The sequence below is a fragment of the Zosterops lateralis genome (assembly GCF_965231275.1).
Source record: "Zosterops lateralis genome assembly, chromosome: 13".
Taxonomy (NCBI): domain Eukaryota; kingdom Metazoa; phylum Chordata; class Aves; order Passeriformes; family Zosteropidae; genus Zosterops; species Zosterops lateralis.
Genome location: NC_139773.1, coordinates 4,642,145 through 4,660,149, shown reverse-complemented (window position 1 = coordinate 4,660,149; position 18,005 = coordinate 4,642,145). Strand labels below are relative to the sequence as shown.

Here is an 18,005-nt window from a genome sequence, read left to right as displayed (position 1 = left end):
AACAATATCTCTTTTGCTATATATAGTCTTCATGCCCATTTACCCTGTAATATATTATAATGCTATTGTTGCTATTGCTATGGACCCTTTTCATGCCATTCTGTCTACTGGCAAACAGTGGTAGGTGAGAAAAAATCGTCCTTCATGAAACAATGAGCAAGTTGTGCAAACTGATGCTGAAATCTCTGCAACGCACACCAGTCGCTGATTACTAGGTGGACTCTGTTCTGACCAACAAATTGATTGTTCTGTCAAAAGTCTGGGCAGTGAACTACAAGAGAAAACAACCTTCTGACATTAGTACCCTCAGTCTGTGTAAACAGAGGTCAAGGATTGAGAAGTTGAGACAGAAAAAGGGTCCATATTTGTAGGCATAATGGAAATCATATGCATGAGAAAAACAAGTTCAACTTTGTTTCATTGTTTCCCATCCTTCGCCTGACCCCGACCGCCAAGAGATGTGCAGTGTGTTGGCTCCCTAGGTCTGTGCAGGGCCATATAAAGTGTCTTGGTTTTCTTTCTTTTTTTTTTTTTTTTCCTTTTTTTTCCTTTCTTTTGTTTTAATGTTTGTACTTCAGACATTCTAGAAGTGCTTAGGTGATACGTTTACCCATCAATTTGCATTGCTGGCTCAAACTCTGAAGTGAACAACTCCTTGTAAAGTGGAGGAAAATGAAGTCGCACAATGTCTGGGTATATTGCTTTAAATGCCATAAGCTTTTCTGTATGTCGTCCACACAGTGCTCTTAAAGTAGACACTTTGCATATTAACTGTAAAAAAATGAACACAAGTCATATGGTCATACATGGAACCAAGCCTCCCAATCTTGCTGTAAGGATTAAAGCTCTCCCAAATCAAATTATTCACTTAACAAGGACATTTCAGGTGCACAGTCATGGATAGTTACTAAAAGTATTTAAGTAATGGACTCAGCTATTTGTGAAATAATCTTTTTTAAGTCCTTAGGAAAATGTGGCATTGGGTTTCCTCGCTGGATTGATAAACAAGTATTTCAGGGCAGGATCTTCGTTCATTAAATTATTGTCTTGGAAGAAGGCAATCCCAACTGCTTTTAAACCCACTGTGAATATTATGGAGGGAACTGGCAATGCAATAGATTAGACTTATTTACCTTAAGCTAAATAAGGTTAAAAATATGTACTGCAAAAATATCATGAGGTTACTCCCTGAAGTTACTGAGTAAAGTATTTGTATCAAAGCATTTGGAAGACTCTTCTGACAAAGGTATCCAAAGTATACACTGAGAGAAAATTACATGAGCTAGGATTTGAAATTAAGAAAATCTGCAGCACCCAGGCTGGACCATCCTGCTTCTATTGTAACTAATTGTGTGGTGTGAAATGAAGGATAAGCTTTCTGGCTGTGCAGAGGTGTAAAAGGAACTACCTCTGCAAGGTAAAAGGTATCTTTTCCCTGTTCTTCATATTTACTTCTTCTAACATCACAGTTTCCCATTTCTGAGAAATTACACGAAGATAACTTTAGTATAACAGTAGGTAGTGCCTCTTTTTCCTAGACTCAGTATTTGGAAGAACTGAGAAAAAGGCTGTGTGGGGAACTTCTCGCAGAAGTCTGAAAAACAAGTTTAGTTTGCGTGTTGCATGTTATAACAACTTCACTGCCATGCAGGCAGAGATTCCATCAATACTAAGGTATGCATGTTGTAGCACTGAAATAATATTGTGTGGCAGGAGTGTTGTGTAGGAGAACTACGATAAAAACCTTCATTGTTTTTCACAAAGATTGACATTAAAATACTCCCTTTCAGACAATTATCAATCTTGTTCTCTAGCACATCATCATCTTCTAGGTTTAAGTAAATAGGTTCAGAAGAGCAGCTCGATTTTGAACAAAGAATTCTGGGTTTATAAATAAATTAACTGCATATGAGCTTTTGCCTCATAATCAGAGCAGTGTTCAGCTGAAGCCGCCCTTTCACAATCCTGTGACAGGGCACAGAATGACTCTTACCTTTGTTAGAATTCCATCTTCTCGGTGGTTCTTCTGTAGGACGTGCTGAAGTGCTAGCTGGATCTTCTGTTGGAGTTTTTCAATTTTTACTTTCTCCTGAAGCCATGAGCGATCTGAACATAAATGGAGTTAAAACCTCTAGTAATGCACACATGGATCACAGCTCACCAGGAAGTACTAAGTCTGTTACAGATTAATTTCTCCTGTTTGCAACCTTCTTTCCACTTGTTGTATACTTTCATATAGAAAATGGGTTTCAAAATTAATTGGTTTTGAAATACATTCATTACATGCACTTAAAGTTACTTTTATAGAGCCCTTATTTAGAAGAATGCAAATGCATCTGAGTAAGTTCTACTATTAATTTGCTAAGAAAATCTGTAAAAAGTAGGGTGTTTACTAAACAAGGCTAGCAACTTCTTACTGGGAAACTAATAGATCATATAATGAACAAGGAGTTGGAGAGGATCTTCTGGCTAAGATCTTACAGAACTTACAGAAAACCAACAGAACTAACAGTAACTTACAGAAAAATCAGATGCAAAGATTCAGCTATTAAAAAAAAAGCAGCTGAACTTCCTGGCAGAAAAGCAGTATTAGCTGCCACATTCCTGGTGTGACAGAGCAGTAGGGTTCTGTGGCTTGTAAGATACAGGGCTAACACACTTCTGTCTGGCCAACAGCATGAGAACCTATTTATGATAGACTCAAACCCACCATTGATAATAGAAGTTTCCATCACCACTCCTGAGTCCCTGTGCTGCAATGTCAACTCACAGTTTCCTTCCTCAGGTGTCAGGCCAGGCACAAACTGCCTTTCTGCCTCAGTACCTTGTTCCGCCTGACCTAAGAAGCCTTTCCAGGACCTGGAGCACACTGTGCATCTTCACCTGTGATTACTAACTTATTTTAGCCACAGGCATGGCAGACCCAGGCTGACTTTTGGGGTGACTTGGATGTCTGGCACCATAATTCTCAGAGTCCCAGTCACACTAAAATGGCAATGCTGGAAGTTTTCTGTTGTGCTGCAGCTGCAAGCTCACACACATGGAAAGCTGACTATGGGAGTCCAGTAACTGCCTGTCTCACCAGGACTGGCTCACAATCAAATGCATTTAAGCCTTTGCAAAGAAGCTGAGTTCTCAACAAGGTGAAAATGTGGAAAACAAGGGCTTAGATTAAGATTTCCAATATAACAAATTGGTTCCTAAATTTATAGTTTTAATGTGCTTATTAAAATAAAAAATACAGTGAAGAGACACTCAAAAAGATTATATTCCCCAATGTCTGAGAATCGTAACGTTATCATTAATAAGGCTCCAAAATAAAAACAACCCCTGCCAAATAAATCTAGAGGAAATCTTCATCTCTTACCTGCTGACATTAAAACAAACGCAGAAAACAAAGCTATCTCATCTTCTGTCAGGTGCATAGAACATAAACTTTTTCCAAATTCAAACACAAAGCTAATGAAGTCTTCGCAACCTGCCAAAAAGAAGGTAGGCTCTTGTTACATTGTTTAAAACTACTTCAGCTCTACAGATTTGTTGATTTATTCTGATGGAGATGAGAAATAGATGTAAAACACTTCATAGGTGGTCTTCTCCTTAAGGACTGTGAAGTGATGGCAGTGAGATCTCACTCATCCTGGAGGGTATTACTCTGCTCCCACATCCTGGCACCCAAGATTCTGAAGGTTTTGCACGCTGTATCTTATCTACATTGGGTTCTCAGGGGTAAATCTCAAGTGGATAAATCTCAAGCAATTTATTTTCAAGCTCAAAATTGCTGTATCCTTGTTCCTGTTCTAAATGGAACTTTGTTGTGTCAGTGTCGACAGAAGGCTCAAAATGCGGACTTAAGAAGTTCTGATTTCAAGATTATTGAGCACACAGAGTGGAGGAAGAGAGAGGCACACAAGGGACATGCAGGAAGCAAAGGGAGAGGCCAAGGTCTGACTGAACACGGTTCATGCAGAAGAGGAACTGTGTCTCCTTCCATCCATCCTCTTGCTCACACAGGTGTTATTCAGGTTACTGCTGCTGTCACACATGCAGGTACAGGCTTTAAAGTGAACCCTGCTCTGAAGAGCATCACAACCTGAGAGACGAGGGTTTTCCTCAGCCTCCCCAGCCTAAACTTCTGGACACAGCTGGTAACGGATCCAAGTTATATTTCCTTACAACCCAGAATTGTTTGCACTCTGACCTTGTACCTTGAGGTGTTTTAGAAAGGCAGAGAATACTTCAGTAATTGTCCAGCAGACTTTCACTATCTCCCAAGTGGCTTAAATCTATACCCAAATCTAGAGCCCAAATCTATACCTAGTGAATACATCCTTTTAAAATTAGCAAAAATATATGGGAAAATAATTTCAAAATTGTATATAGTTTAATTTAAAAAAATTACAGTATTTTACCAATAAATAACTGGACTTAGCAGATTTTAAAACACCATTAACATCTTCAAAGCAGTAACATCAGTATATTCTGAATTAGTTTTAAATTGACTACCTTTTCCAACAGGATATTTGAAATGTTATATTAGATATGAAATCTAGGCTTCTCTTCTCAACAAGTAAGTCCAGACTGCTCTGCCCTAATCAGAATGCTGAACTTCAGCACCAACAGTCCTTTACTGCACAGAGTTAAGCTGTTTTACCTCCTGAAATCAGCTTGGCCTCAAACAGAGCCAGCATGTCAGCTTACAAAAGAGCAGTTTGAGTACAGAACTCTTTTATTTGAATATTATAGATTGATTTTTTCAAAGCAGCTGTTTTCCCTTGCTTTTCCACCTTATTATTTTTTATTCTGGTGGGGTTTTTGGATTTCGCCTTTTTTTTTTTTTTTTTTTTTTTTTTTTTTTAAAGACACAACACTTCACATTTCCTTACCTAAGGACTTGAAAACCTCTGGGCTAGCATACTTGCCATCAAAGTAGACTGTGTTGTTCTGGGAGTCAAAGGCACGGCACATTCTGATGAACACAACCTCTAAAGACCCTAAAACAGAAACAACGTATGTTTGACTATGGAAGGAGAGACTTCAGTTGCAAAGAGCAAGTGAGGATTTAATAATAATGCTCTGCATTCATTATCGGTTTAGTAGAGTAGTAAGTTGCTGTGGTGTAACAGAGCATAGTTTGGTTTGCTGGTAGAATTAAAAGAATTCCCATAAACCCCTTTAGAAGTTTTTGCTAAAGCAACTCAGTTAATGCTAATAAACTCTAGTATTTTTTTTAGAGTAATGAGGTCTCTGAGGCCAAAGCAGCTCATTTAAATTAATGTTCACCAAGCCTTAACAACTTGGTCCAGTATTTGTAACCTGGATTACTTCCACAATATCTTGCATAGAACAATCTGGATTTTTACCTTGAAATATTGAAATATTCACTATTAGCAATCCAAAAAAATTTAATCAAATTTTTACATCTTAACACACTCATTACTCCCTTTGTCCATAATGAAAATTTAATAGATAGATTTAAACTCCTTCTCCCCACAATTACTAAGATGATGTTACTTGAAAGATACACAATTTACAAGGTTTTCCTTTATTTAATTTTAAATTATCATTGTACTGCATATGAATATATGTGTATACAAGCACTGCATGTAACATGTAACACCTTCCTCAGGCAAAACTAATAGAAGACCTTAAAACTGACCCACATACCTGCTTTTAAAAGCACAATTTGATCATTTTGACACAGTTCCATAAAGCCATCAATGCGTTTGGCAAATTCCACTACATACTGTATAGCTTCTGTGATTTTGACTGCGCATAACTGCCACATTACCTCCCTTTGCTGTTTGAGAGAGAAGAGAAATCCAAAAATTACTAACCAAGCTTTGGAAAACTCCTTGTCAGAAAGTAAAACTGAGCTAAAAAAACCCAAACAACAAAATGGAGTGAGTTCTCTCCAACACTCCTGGCTACAGTCTGCTTGTAAGACAAGGGGACCTCAAAACCAGAGCCTCATGTGGATGAGTGACAATGCAACCATGTCATGTCTTCAGTCATGTCAGAAGAGATCCAGCTTGGAGAACTTTTATTTCATAAGCTAAAAATGTCAAAGCATAATGATTTTGGTCATTTCAGTGGGAATTTTTTTCACTGCATGAAAATAAAATGCTGATTTACACCAGCAAGGCATGACCATATTTTTCTTATCAGCTTCTCTATTTTGTACTGAATGCAAATTATCAACCTAGCTCATCTTCAGAAGGATACATATAAAGATGTTCACATAAGAAGATCATCTTGATAACAAAATAAAGAAAGCATGCAAGAGTTTTTCCAGTGTTGATAATAACGCAGAATGAAATCACCTAAAGTAGAAAAAACTATACTCCTAAAGGTTAAATATTTTTCTGCAGAAATGAAAAATATGTTCAAAGAACAGTGTGCTTCAGCAGTGCTTCCCAAGGCCATTTTCCAAAAGTAGCCAATTGGTAGCAGCTTGTGGATGGAAGGCATGTTGGAAATAACATTGATTAGATCTTACAATACCCTGGTGGCATGGCAGCACTGTGCTGCTACTCCACAGGTAAAACCCAAACACTGAGGGACAACTGGAGCATGAATCAGGATTACAGTGAACCCTGAAGGCTGGAAATCTGATGGAGCTCTGTGTTTATAAACTCAAACCGAAACACAGCAAGTAACATCACAAACTTGGTGGCTTCAGCTTTTGTTCTTGTTGATCCAGGACATTACAAATTAAGAGAAGAAAATAACATGCCAATTAGGATTGAAAAAAAAAAAATAATAAAATTTCCTATTCTTCTTTATCAGAGACAGCTTTTAGGAGAAAGCCTTTTTTTATATCTGTAAAAATCACAAATGCAAAGGATATCCTGACCATCTTACTATTTTTGATTCTACTGTATTATTTTTTTAAACACACAGAAATCTACATTCCTGATAGTAAGGAGAAAGCAGTGAAAAAGTGAATTTTGCAGTGTGTTATGGAAAGACCATGCTTTAAAGAAACCGTGCTGTAACTTGGCATGCTTTTATACCTTGTTCTGATAGTTCTCGATTTCTTCCTGCAGAAAAGTTTGCCATGTTATCTGCTGTAACTCCTCTCTCAAGTACTGGCAAGTTTCCATGTGTGACTTGGAAATATTCTGTGCAAGATGTTCTAAAAGAAAGAGCAGAAAGCGCCACGCGTTAGAAATGCAAAGCTACACCTTCAGACACGAGAAAAGCTCGTATATTTCATTTGCAACAGGGGGAGGGGAGAGGGTGAGCTGAGCAGAGAACCGCTTTCGTGCGACTCTCCCCAGCAGCTCCGGGAGGGCGGGCGGCCATTTAACGCCGGCCCGCAGGACGCGGCCGTGCCCGCAGCCGCCGGCAGAGGGCGATGGCGCAGCGCTGGGCCAGCGGCCCCGAGCGGCGGGACAAGGGGACACGGAAACCTCCCGGGCACGGCCCGCACCGGCTCCGGGATACGCCACCGGGGCAGCCGCACGAAACCAGGGGAACGAGCCGCGTGGCGGAGCCCTGCAGCGAGGGCACAGCTGTCCGGGGACACGGCCCTGCTGAACGCAGGACACTCAGGGACGGGCCAGGCAGAGCTGCCAGGGCCAACGCTTTCCAAGAGAGAAATACAGTTACCGCCGATCTAATCTAGTGTTCCCTCCAGCAGGACTCTCCTCCCATGGGGCGGGAAAAAATGTCTTTCTTTTCCTACTCTTATATCATTAAAAAAAATCAGGAAATGCATCTATTAGAGAATCCAGATGATTAAGGTAACACACTAAAAAATCACCAACGCTAGGGTTTTTTTTTTTCCTTCAGCTTTAGAGTAGTCACCTAGTTTACTACACGATTTAAAATTTCCATACAATGTTTTAATTCCAAATAAAATTATTTTCTCCTGCTAATTCTGATGAAAAGACCCTTAAGGTAGATTTACATTTATTAATAAAACGTGGTTCCATAAAAGTTCAGGACCACTTTCAAAAGCCTGAATAGAATTTAGATACCTGAATTCCACTTCTATTTCACTTCCTCCTTCCCACCCTGACACTTCAGGTTAGCATATTCTCCTATTTTAGCACATGACAAGTACAGGGCTGGGGACTTGTCTCACACAGTTCTGCTGGCCAGGCCACTGAAAATGAAGGCTCAAACCAAACAGGAATGGTGGTCACTACAACTGGAGGTAATTATGAGGGACTGCAGTACTGGGTCTTTTGTGAAACTGGTTTTGTTTGGTAATGATCAAAACCAACTCTTCACAAACTGACCTTCTGGACCAATCAGTCTGTCAGTAGTTTGATTAAGATATTACCTGAAAAGTCTTTAATATACAGATGAGGTCAAATCAGATTATATGTGCTACCTGAGCATCAGTAAGGTAGAACACAATGTAATTTATAGTTTGTCACCATAGCTTTGATGTGTTTCACAGCAATTTTTTTTTTTACAAGTGTGTAGTTAAAACACTCGTTCTGGGTGGCAGCAGCTGACAGCATGATCCCTGTGCCCTTGCAGGATACAGGAGGTGAAATATTCCCATGTTATTCACAAACCTCCGCCTCACTGCAGGACTGTATTTCAGCACACACCTAAATACTTTCATTGAACAGCCACACCTTTTTAAATTGAAACCTTCGTCTGGCAGACAAACATTCTTCAAACATTGTTCACTAATGTTAATGCTGGGCACCCAAATCATGCTGTGCAGGGTTTAAACCAAGCACTATGTAAATAAAGGTAAGCAACAAGACAAGCTTAGTTTAGGCCAGTGTTCCAAACTCGACACTTGGCCTACAAAGGAAAAACACACTTTTTTTTTTTCCTGTGGGTTTAATGTAGATCTTTTTAATACTTTCCATGAGAAAATTAGCAATCATTTCACTGAGACAAAGCTGGTAGCATTGCTGTTGTCCTGACATTTTCTCCTTTTTACGTATCTGAAATTATTTGAACTGAAGCCAGACAGTATTTTGGCTGTCAGGACAAATTATATTGTAGAGAACAGCATTCTGCAACATAAGGACATTAAAAACCAAGTTTCTTGTGACTTCCTTTCTACAAAACTTCTCAAAAGAACATTAACCACAAAAAATTTAATGTGGAATACCTGATTTTTTGAACTATTTTTAGGTCTTCATAATAAAATAATTAGAAAAAATGTTGCTTAAGCAAGTTTTAAGAATCAGTTTTAAATGCCTGGCTGCTTACATAACTAATGGAATCATGAAACCACTTCTTTAATGTCCTGTTCCACTTTGTTTATAACCAGTTCACACAACACACTCTTACTCCAGTCTCAGCTGTTGACAAGTCATACTTGTGGAATTCAGCACTAGTGTAATCATTAAGGGAAGAGTTTCAAGTAAAATCTACTAATTAATGTGGTTGTTATAAGGCTCTTAGAGAAATTACCAAAACTTGCTACATTCAAAAATGTCCTTCAGTATCTGGGGTCAGAGCCTCTTCAACAAGTGACAAGAACTGCCCTCAGTTTAACCTAGTGCTTTCCTCAGCTAAAGAGCAGAAGAAAATCAGCCTCATCACTTTTTGTTAGGAGTAACAGCATTGAGGTAATGAAAACGAGGTAAATTGTTAAAAAATAATCTGCAAATAAAGCAGTGCCCTGTTTTCTCAGCACTAAAAATTAGCTTCTTAGTCAGTATTCCAAGGGTTCTATAGCAAGGACTGCAAAAGCAACACTGGTAGAGCTGATCAACCACAGTCCCCTGGGAGCTTTAGTCCAGAGCAGTAAGGAGTTCCCCGTGGCCCGAGATCAGGGTATTTACTGTGCACTTCACACAAGAATGCCCATACATGCCCACAGCTCTACTGAAGCAGCATTCTCACTGTCACCTGGCTACACGTGTCACTTTAATCCAAAGGGTACTGTTAAGACAATTACAATGGAAGCTTTTCTCTCTCATTACCTAATTCTGCCATGGACACAGTTGGAGAGGTCTCCCCATTTGTAAAAGAACAATAAGGGAAGAAGCCCGATGCTGGTGTGTAGTCACATATTGGTTCTGGTTTGATTCCATTAATATCAAGACCCGACTGATCTGGAGAAGGCTGTATGTCTAAGTAGAAGCTGCTAACTGCAGAGTCTGCTTTGCTACCTTCAGGGGTATGCCCATCAATGTAATTACTGAGGTCGTCATGTAGCTCTGTTAACCCATTGGTGGTGATATTGTATGTTGGTGTGAGCGGTTCTGCCTCTCCTGGCTGCTGCTGGTGATCCCGCTGCTGCTGCTGCATTCGGTGTTTCTGCACCTCGGCGTACAGGCTGTCCCTCTGCTTTTTTGACATTCGACCAAACTTTACAGCTGAAACACAGACACACAACAGTTACATCTCTACGCATCCACCGCTGCCTTTTTCTGTGAGTCTTTCAACACTGCACGGAAGGATACAGCACAAACCCCAGACCTGCAGGATGGGCAGACTTAAGAACCACTTCTCAGTTACAGGTACACAGCTGCAGCACCTGCTCTTTAAAAGACTATCTTGACATGCCATTGAAATGGACCATTAGAAGTCAATGGTTTAGCTTAATTCATTAACTTTCCACTTCTGTACTGGAAAGATTTTCTCTTGTATGTCTGCTGAGGTTGACAAATGCATATCTTCAGCATTCAAACCCTACCTAGAAAAGTAGAAGCTAAACCAGAACACATTGGCCTGAGAAAACTGTCCAGTTCCAACCAACTGTACATTCATGCTGTAGAGTGAACCTAGAGCATGGTGCCAACATGTGGGGTCTACCTCAGTGTATCAATGGCAAACTTCACTGAGACTGGGACCAAAGCACGGGGGAAGAACCACCAAACCTGCCTTCAGCACCTCTGTGACAAGCCAAAATGTTTAAGTAGATGAGTAATGGTTAAACCTATGTGTGTATGCACACAAGGGCACGTGTGTATCTCCATAACATTACTATGACTTTGAGAAGCATTAGCTGTAATCCATCAGGAACTGGTTTGCAGCATCCAGGGAGTTCCCAAGGATGCAGCATGGGATTTCAAGGACCTATATCAGCTGTAAAAGCTTCATCCTTTAGAAAGGCAACTACTGCCTTCTGCTTTTCTACAGGAAAGCAAACAAGTTGGAGAAACTAGTCATTACCTGATCAACTGTTTCAGGTTTTTAGTCTCATGGCCAATAAAAAAAATTAAAGACAATGTAATTCAAGAAGTAAATGTAATCTGGACACAATCTCCCTGATCAGGCTTCATGTACCTAGAGTAATGTATATGTATTTGTAGAACAGGCAGCACTGCTGTCACTGTGGCAGGAGAAAAGACTGAGTCAGATCTTCAAATGGGTAAGTGGTGGCAGCTCCGTTCCATCTGTGGGGGAGGCATGCAAGTCTCAGCTGCAAAGCCAGTTCTGACTGAATTACATAAGCACCTGTTTGGCAGAGGCGGCTTTCGTCACTACTCGAGCTGCAATTTTAACAGCTCAGTATTAACAGCACTGGAACATCTTTTCTTCAGAATTCTATCTTTGAAAAAACTCCCCACTGCATTATTTCTTTCTTTGTATTTTTTCCATTATTCATTATACACATATTTAACTTCTGTCCATACTGTGAAGCAGTTCTGACCTGTACCCATACACCAGGGCAGTGCTACTTGCAACTACAGGAGGTCACTTAAGTTGGAATAAATATACAGAGGAATTATTAACATGAGACTAAAAAACTGCCTCTTCAAGGAATGACCAGAGACAAAGCTCTGAACGAGGAACTATAATAGGTAAGTGGGAAAAAAGATAACTCCAAGACCTTTGTACATGCCCTGATTTATAGATATCTGAGTATACAGCAGCACCTAAAATCATATAACATATGATAACATAAGAAAAATACATAGCAACACCTAAAACTCACTTGATGATCTCAACTATCAGCCCAATGCACAATTAGCAGACCAGTGCTGTGTATTTTGGCTGAGCACACACCACAGCACAGCTCGGGTTAGTTCTGTGCAGCGAGGCCGAGCGATCAGCGCTTACCATCCCGAGACATCCCCACAGCAAGGCATTTCTGTAAGCGACAGTGCTGGCAGCGGTTCCGACTGGTCCTGTCGATCAGACAGTTCTTCTGCCGAGGACAAGAGTACGTGGCATTGCTCTGCTGACTCCTCCTGAAAAAGCCCTGGGATGCAAGGGCAAAACACAAGTCAACAAGAGCAAATAAAGACTCTGAAAGGTACCGTACTCAACAGAAAAGAAGTTCAAGTGCTCTACAGTCAACTAAAGGAAGTTAAAACTAAAGGTTTTGTTGGTTTTTTTCTCTCCTAGAAATAAACAAAAAACAGTAACTAGCAAGAAACAGTTCATGAAAAAAGTGTCATAACACATTAAGGAATTACACTTTTTATTCACTGATTTTACAGATCCCATATTACGTATGGTACACCAGCTCTTTCCAAACGAGATAGAACTCATGATAGACCTTAATTCCCTATCCTTCCTGGGTTGGAAAAGTTCTCCAAAATAGGGATGTTTCAACAGCTGCCACCCTTGTTCTGCTCTCTGGAGTGGCAGGCTCTGATGTTCAGCCTTACCAGTGTGTTTAAAAATACACAGCACAATGTATGTGTTTAAAAAATACACAGTGTGATGCTGAACAGTTTCTCCAACAAAGAACAATTTCTTAACGTATTTTTTTATACACTCACAGAATCATTATGATTGGAAAAGATCTCTAACATCATCAAGGCCAAACACTATCCCAGCACCACTGTGTTCACCACTAAACCCCAAGTGCCACATCCACATGCCTCTCTGAACACTTGCAGGGGTTGTGATTCCACCATTTCCATGGGCAGCCTGTTCCAATGCCTGCCCACCCTTTCAGTGAAGAATTTTTTCCTAATATCCCATTGAAACCTGCCCTGCCACAGCATGAGGCCATTTCCTTTTATCCTGTTGCTGGCTCCATGGGAGAAGAGCCTGACCCCCACCTGGCTCCATCTTCCTGACAGGGAGTTGTAGACAGGAAGAAAGTAACTCCTGAGCCTCCTCTGCTCTGGATTAAACAATTTCACCACCTTCAGCTGTTCCTTATCAGACTTAAAACCAGTAACAGCCTTGTGCTCCAGACCCTTCCCCTGCTGTGCTGCCCCTCTCTGGACACACCCAATCCCTCAATGTCTCACTTGGCACGAGGAGCCCAAAACCAGACACAGCACCTGAGGTGCCTCACTGGTGCCCAGGACAGAGGGATGGTCACTGCACTGTTGCTGTCACCTGTTGCTGCTGTTGTGTGAGTCAGTTTGGTGCTGACAGCCCAGGCTGCGTTCAACTCTTTTCAGGATTTAGATTCTTAAGGAGGGGGGAAGCTAAAACACGTTTTATGTATGATCTCTTCCCTGAGTAACCCCATCTCCAAAGAAAGCTGGGGCTGGAAGGTTACGCACAGCTACAACTTTATTGTCTCCTCCAGAAGGGTGCGTGTCATTAACCACTCTGCAGCTGTTGGCTTTGAAGTCCATTTCATCCTTTTGCCACAGACTGCCCAAACATAAGCTGCTGTGTGTGTAATACCTACTTCACAAGGATTCTGCAAAGATGTAGTCATTCTAAAGAGGCATTTGAGAGCAGTGAGCACACTATTTTAGTTTTATGTTGCCACATAATGGATTAATTAACAGTGCTGCAAAGAAAATAGTTCCTTGGAAAGGCTGGGCACCTTTTAATTAAAGCTGGACTTCTACCAATTTGTTATTTACTCAAAAGTTTCATGCTGGAGTCCCTGAGCACACGCAAAGATACTCGGTGAAGCAAACAAAGGAAGGACTTCTGCATGACAAGACTCAAGTAGTCAAGTACTTCCTATCAAACTGCCTGCAGACAGAAACATGGCAAAACACTGACATAAAGAAAGTCCCTGCTCCATCTTAGCAGGAGGGCAAGGTTTCTGTTCACTACCCCTTTTATTAAAGCTTTACTGGGGAAACACGGAAAATTTAAAAAAAAAAAAAAGAAAAAAAAAAAGGAAACTGAAGATGCTATCTTTAATCCTGTTTTCCTATACATAATTTCTTACTCTTTTTTTCTGGTCTTTGTTTCTATATGACTGACCTTTCAGCTGGTTTTTCATGTTAGTCAATAGTGAGATAATTGCCACTGAGACTGAAAGTACTGCACATACTGAGCTCCGATTGAATGCTTTTCACCCTAAAGAAAACCTTAAATACCATGGAAATATTGGAAATATCTACCATTCTAACACCACAACTGATCCTCCAGAGAAACCAACTCTTGGATAAGTAGATCGATTCATTTCCAGTTCTGGGAGCACTGTCACTGGAGCCTGTCACTCCAGTGCAAACACAAGTGTGTTCACCACTGAACTCCAGTGCCAATCACCAGAAAAACAGGATTAGAGACTGAGCTGACCAATGATTGGTCAAGGTTCTACATCAGCCCCTGAAAATCTCAGTTCTCCAAACTCTTTTCTAGTTACACTGAATGACACGCTCACATAGAAGCTGCATGAAACTCTCTGCCACCTCTGAGATTCTGGAAGTCAGCCTAAACAATATGTGAAACTAACATGTCCCAATAACCTTAAGGATCCATATGTTTACCTTTAGCTGAGATATATATACACACATTGATTCTGAATTGCCACTTGGCATATTTTATTAAGAATAGCCTTGTCAAACTTAGGAGGATTATTTTTAGTATTATAATGGAGAAAATACTGGCCTTTTTCTTTTTCCAGATTTTCCCTAGAGACACAGCTGCTCAATACATTTTAGTGTACAATATATCAGCTAAGTTACAGCTTGAAGCTAAATTTCCAGTAGAGCAGAAATGCCTGAACACAGGCCTTTAAATGCAGTTGCACTTTACAAACCAGAGATACAGCTGAGTGCTTTTAAAAACAAACCCAAGGAAACATCAGCAGCAACTAAAGAAAAAGAAACCTTGCCACAAACTTCAAAAACTAATCTAAACTTGTCCAGAGCTTCAGAGAAACACAGGTATCTGAGATTTGGGAGTGAATTGACAATGAAAGTCAAGTGAGGATTTTTTGTTCTATGGGGCTGTCATTTACTTGTGATTTTTGTAAGCTTTTGGTGGTCCTTGGGCTTTCACATCACTGTAAGACACATGGGGAAGCCCCTATGACAGGAGCCTTCTGTAAGTACCTACAGTTTCTTTCCAGGTTTTTTCCCTCCTTTATTAAAAGGAGAAACACTCAGTTCTGATGTTCCATTCCCTGGCTTTTGCCAGAGGCAGGGAGCTGGCTATAATTTTTCCACCAGGAAGGAGGAGGTGGATGCATGCCTGGTACACGTGTATACATTCAAGCCTTATGCAAGCCAGCCCAGGCCACACGCTTTTTACTGCCTGCATGTTTACAGCCACCACTGCATGTGACATAATGGGCCAGGGCAGGGCCACCCCTCCTGATCCAGCACAGAGACAAAGCTGGGGCTGCACCCAAGGAGCCCTGGTGGGTGTCAGAGCCGTCAGCAGCACGACCCAGCCCCAGACACCGAGCTCCGCACATTCCCTTCTGCTGCAGATGGATCCACTGGGTGCCAGAAGAGGAGCAGAGCACAAGCCACAGTTTGGTCCCTGTGTTTCAGACTCCTATTTATACACAACATGGGTATTCATTCGCTGCCACCAAATCAGGTTTGGGGAAAAAAGAGCGCAAGAACTTTTCATCTGCAAGTCAGTTGCAATAACAACTTGTTAAAAAAGGACTTTGAAATGTAAATAGCAGTTTTTGCTAAGTCTATGATTAGTTTCAGTGACGGCTCAGCACTGGAGACGTTGGTGTCTGAGCTGGCTCCTGAGCCAGTTGTGCTTCCCCCGTGTCCCAAATGCACCGCGGCTCCCCCTGCACCGCGCATGGGCTGAAACGCTGAGCTCATGTTTGGTCTTTTGACAAATTTTCATTTAATGAATTGATTCCTACAGTTCATTAACATACCCACTTCCACTTCTGTATACACATATGTCTTAATTAGCTGCTCATTGGCTGTTTAATTACAAGAAAACAGCTGACAGCTGCCTTGCTGCATCCTAATGGCAGACGTTTTGGAATGACTGTATGGCAGCCTGTGACAACAAAGGCTTATTCATAATCCCATGATTTATGGCTAATACTTATAGACTTCCACGTATCATTAAGTTTTGCAATATTCTGAGCAATTAACAATTAGTTGGGGGGGAGTCACTCTTTTACTGTTTTCTAAAGCAAACCAACACAAATTTTCTTCAAAGAAACATCAGAAAAATACACTGTAATACAAAAGACAGGCAAGCATTCAAATTGGATTTTTAACCCTTTTATGACCACCAGCACGTATTTTAGTTGTAAGGGGAGGGAAGTGCTCTGACAATATTGTTTAATAAACTGTGTTAATAAAGTATTTGGTAACAAATCATAGTGTCACTGAAAACAGGGCAAAACCATTCAGTTTTACATCGGTAATAATGACAGGAGTGAGCTTGTATTCGTCAACAAATGAAAGCAAGATGGGCAGAGACAGCAGGTGAGGTACTGTTTCCCAGACTAAAGAACCTGGACATAGTTTGTAGTTACAATGAACAAGATCATCTGAGGTCTTAAAAGACACAAGCAACAAAAGCCACTACTGACAAACCTTTGGAAGTGTGTGAAATGCCCAGGAATGCCCTGCATGGGTGGTTCTGTAAGACAGCTGCATGCAGGCAGGTAAAGAGAAGGATCACTACAGCTTTGGTGGGTCAGCTGGGCATGAATTGACAGCAAAACAAGTAACTGCATCTGCAAATTAAATTATGTCATTCACTGTATGACAATGTGGAACTGAATTCAACTTTCAGCTAGGAGAAAAGAACATGGATGTGTACAAACCACTCTTCTCTCCCAGCACGGTCCTTTCTACAGCATAAAAGGTGGTTAATGGGTTCCCTCAGCTAATGGTGAAGTGCTCCATACAGATACCAGTTTTGTCAGTAGACTACCCTCTCTTTAAAAATTTATTTTATTCATGATAAGCCCTCCTAGATAAAATGTAAAATACAGCCTGGCTAAGACCTCAGATTTTCAGTTAAGGGGGAGATGATGAAGGTGTGGTAAATTTTACTTTTTAAAAGGCAGATTCAAATTGAGCTAAATAAGCTGATGGGTTGAGAGTACTCAATGCCTGTGCAAAACACTGCCACTATCTTCATAAAAACAGCCAGCAACACCACAGCAAAGTGGGAAATGAAAACTTCCCAAGAAACACTAATGGGTTTCATTACAAATCTTCAAGTCCAGTTATGTGAAATGCAATGTAACAACTCAACGTGGTCAAAACACTTTCAACTCTGTGAAATGCAAGGGTTGCAAGGCTGCAGAAGAGCAATGGAATCGGCAAAAGTCAATTTGACAAGAGCTGGTCTGTGATTTCATCCATGATACAGATTAGAACTGCACAGTAGGTCTTTGCAGTCCTAACAAACAAAAACTCCACTTCAGGTTTTGAATAAATTCTATTTCTGCTGGTTATCAGTATTTACAGGGAAACATTTAAGTTAACATTAGGATTAAGTAACATTAAAGTTCACGCCAAAGTGGAGTGAAACCAGTCCAAGCTGAAAACACCCTGCTTTGGCTCTGCCGTGGCTGTTGCTGCCTGTAGATCATTCCTGACAGGCCTGGCTTGAGGGCAGCAGCACAGCTGTTCCCTCCTGACAGCCACAGCCCTGCTCCTGCCATCTGAGGCACGTGGGTGGGTCTGTGGCACCTCTGCAGAACCTCCCTGACTCCTCTGGGGCTGTGCAGGACAGTGGCTGCAGGAGCCAAGGCACAGCACCGGGAACTTTGTACCAGGTACTTCTTACAAAGGAAACTTCAGCATAACATGAAGTGCAGCATCAGCATGCTCAAACCTGCAGCAGTCATAGCCACAGAAAAGCTGGGAAAAGAAACCCATACCAATCCACACCTGGCTGCTTTGGCAGAAGACAAGCTATGCCAACCTTTTCACCAGCCAAAATAGTTCTGTTGGGTGAGACTTTGTTGACAT

The 18,005-nt window shown here is 40.9% G+C and overlaps 1 protein-coding gene across 1 annotated transcript in view; it reads right to left on the bottom strand.

The window, feature by feature from the left end:
- Positions 1-512: 512 nt before the first annotated feature.
- The window catches only part of RORA (RAR related orphan receptor A), a 62,174-nt gene continuing 44,681 nt past the window's right edge, over positions 513-18,005 (bottom strand). The window contains exons 3-10 of the mRNA XM_083871172.1: positions 11,995-12,136; positions 9,909-10,304; positions 7,017-7,138; positions 5,668-5,800; positions 4,887-4,994; positions 3,368-3,478; positions 1,994-2,106; positions 513-771 (exon numbers count right to left, since the gene is read on the bottom strand). Coding sequence (XP_083727298.1) covers positions 607-771; positions 1,994-2,106; positions 3,368-3,478; positions 4,887-4,994; positions 5,668-5,800; positions 7,017-7,138; positions 9,909-10,304; positions 11,995-12,136 — 1,290 coding nt within the window. The 3' untranslated portion in view covers positions 513-606. The remainder of the gene's footprint in view (positions 772-1,993; positions 2,107-3,367; positions 3,479-4,886; positions 4,995-5,667; positions 5,801-7,016; positions 7,139-9,908; positions 10,305-11,994; positions 12,137-18,005) is intronic.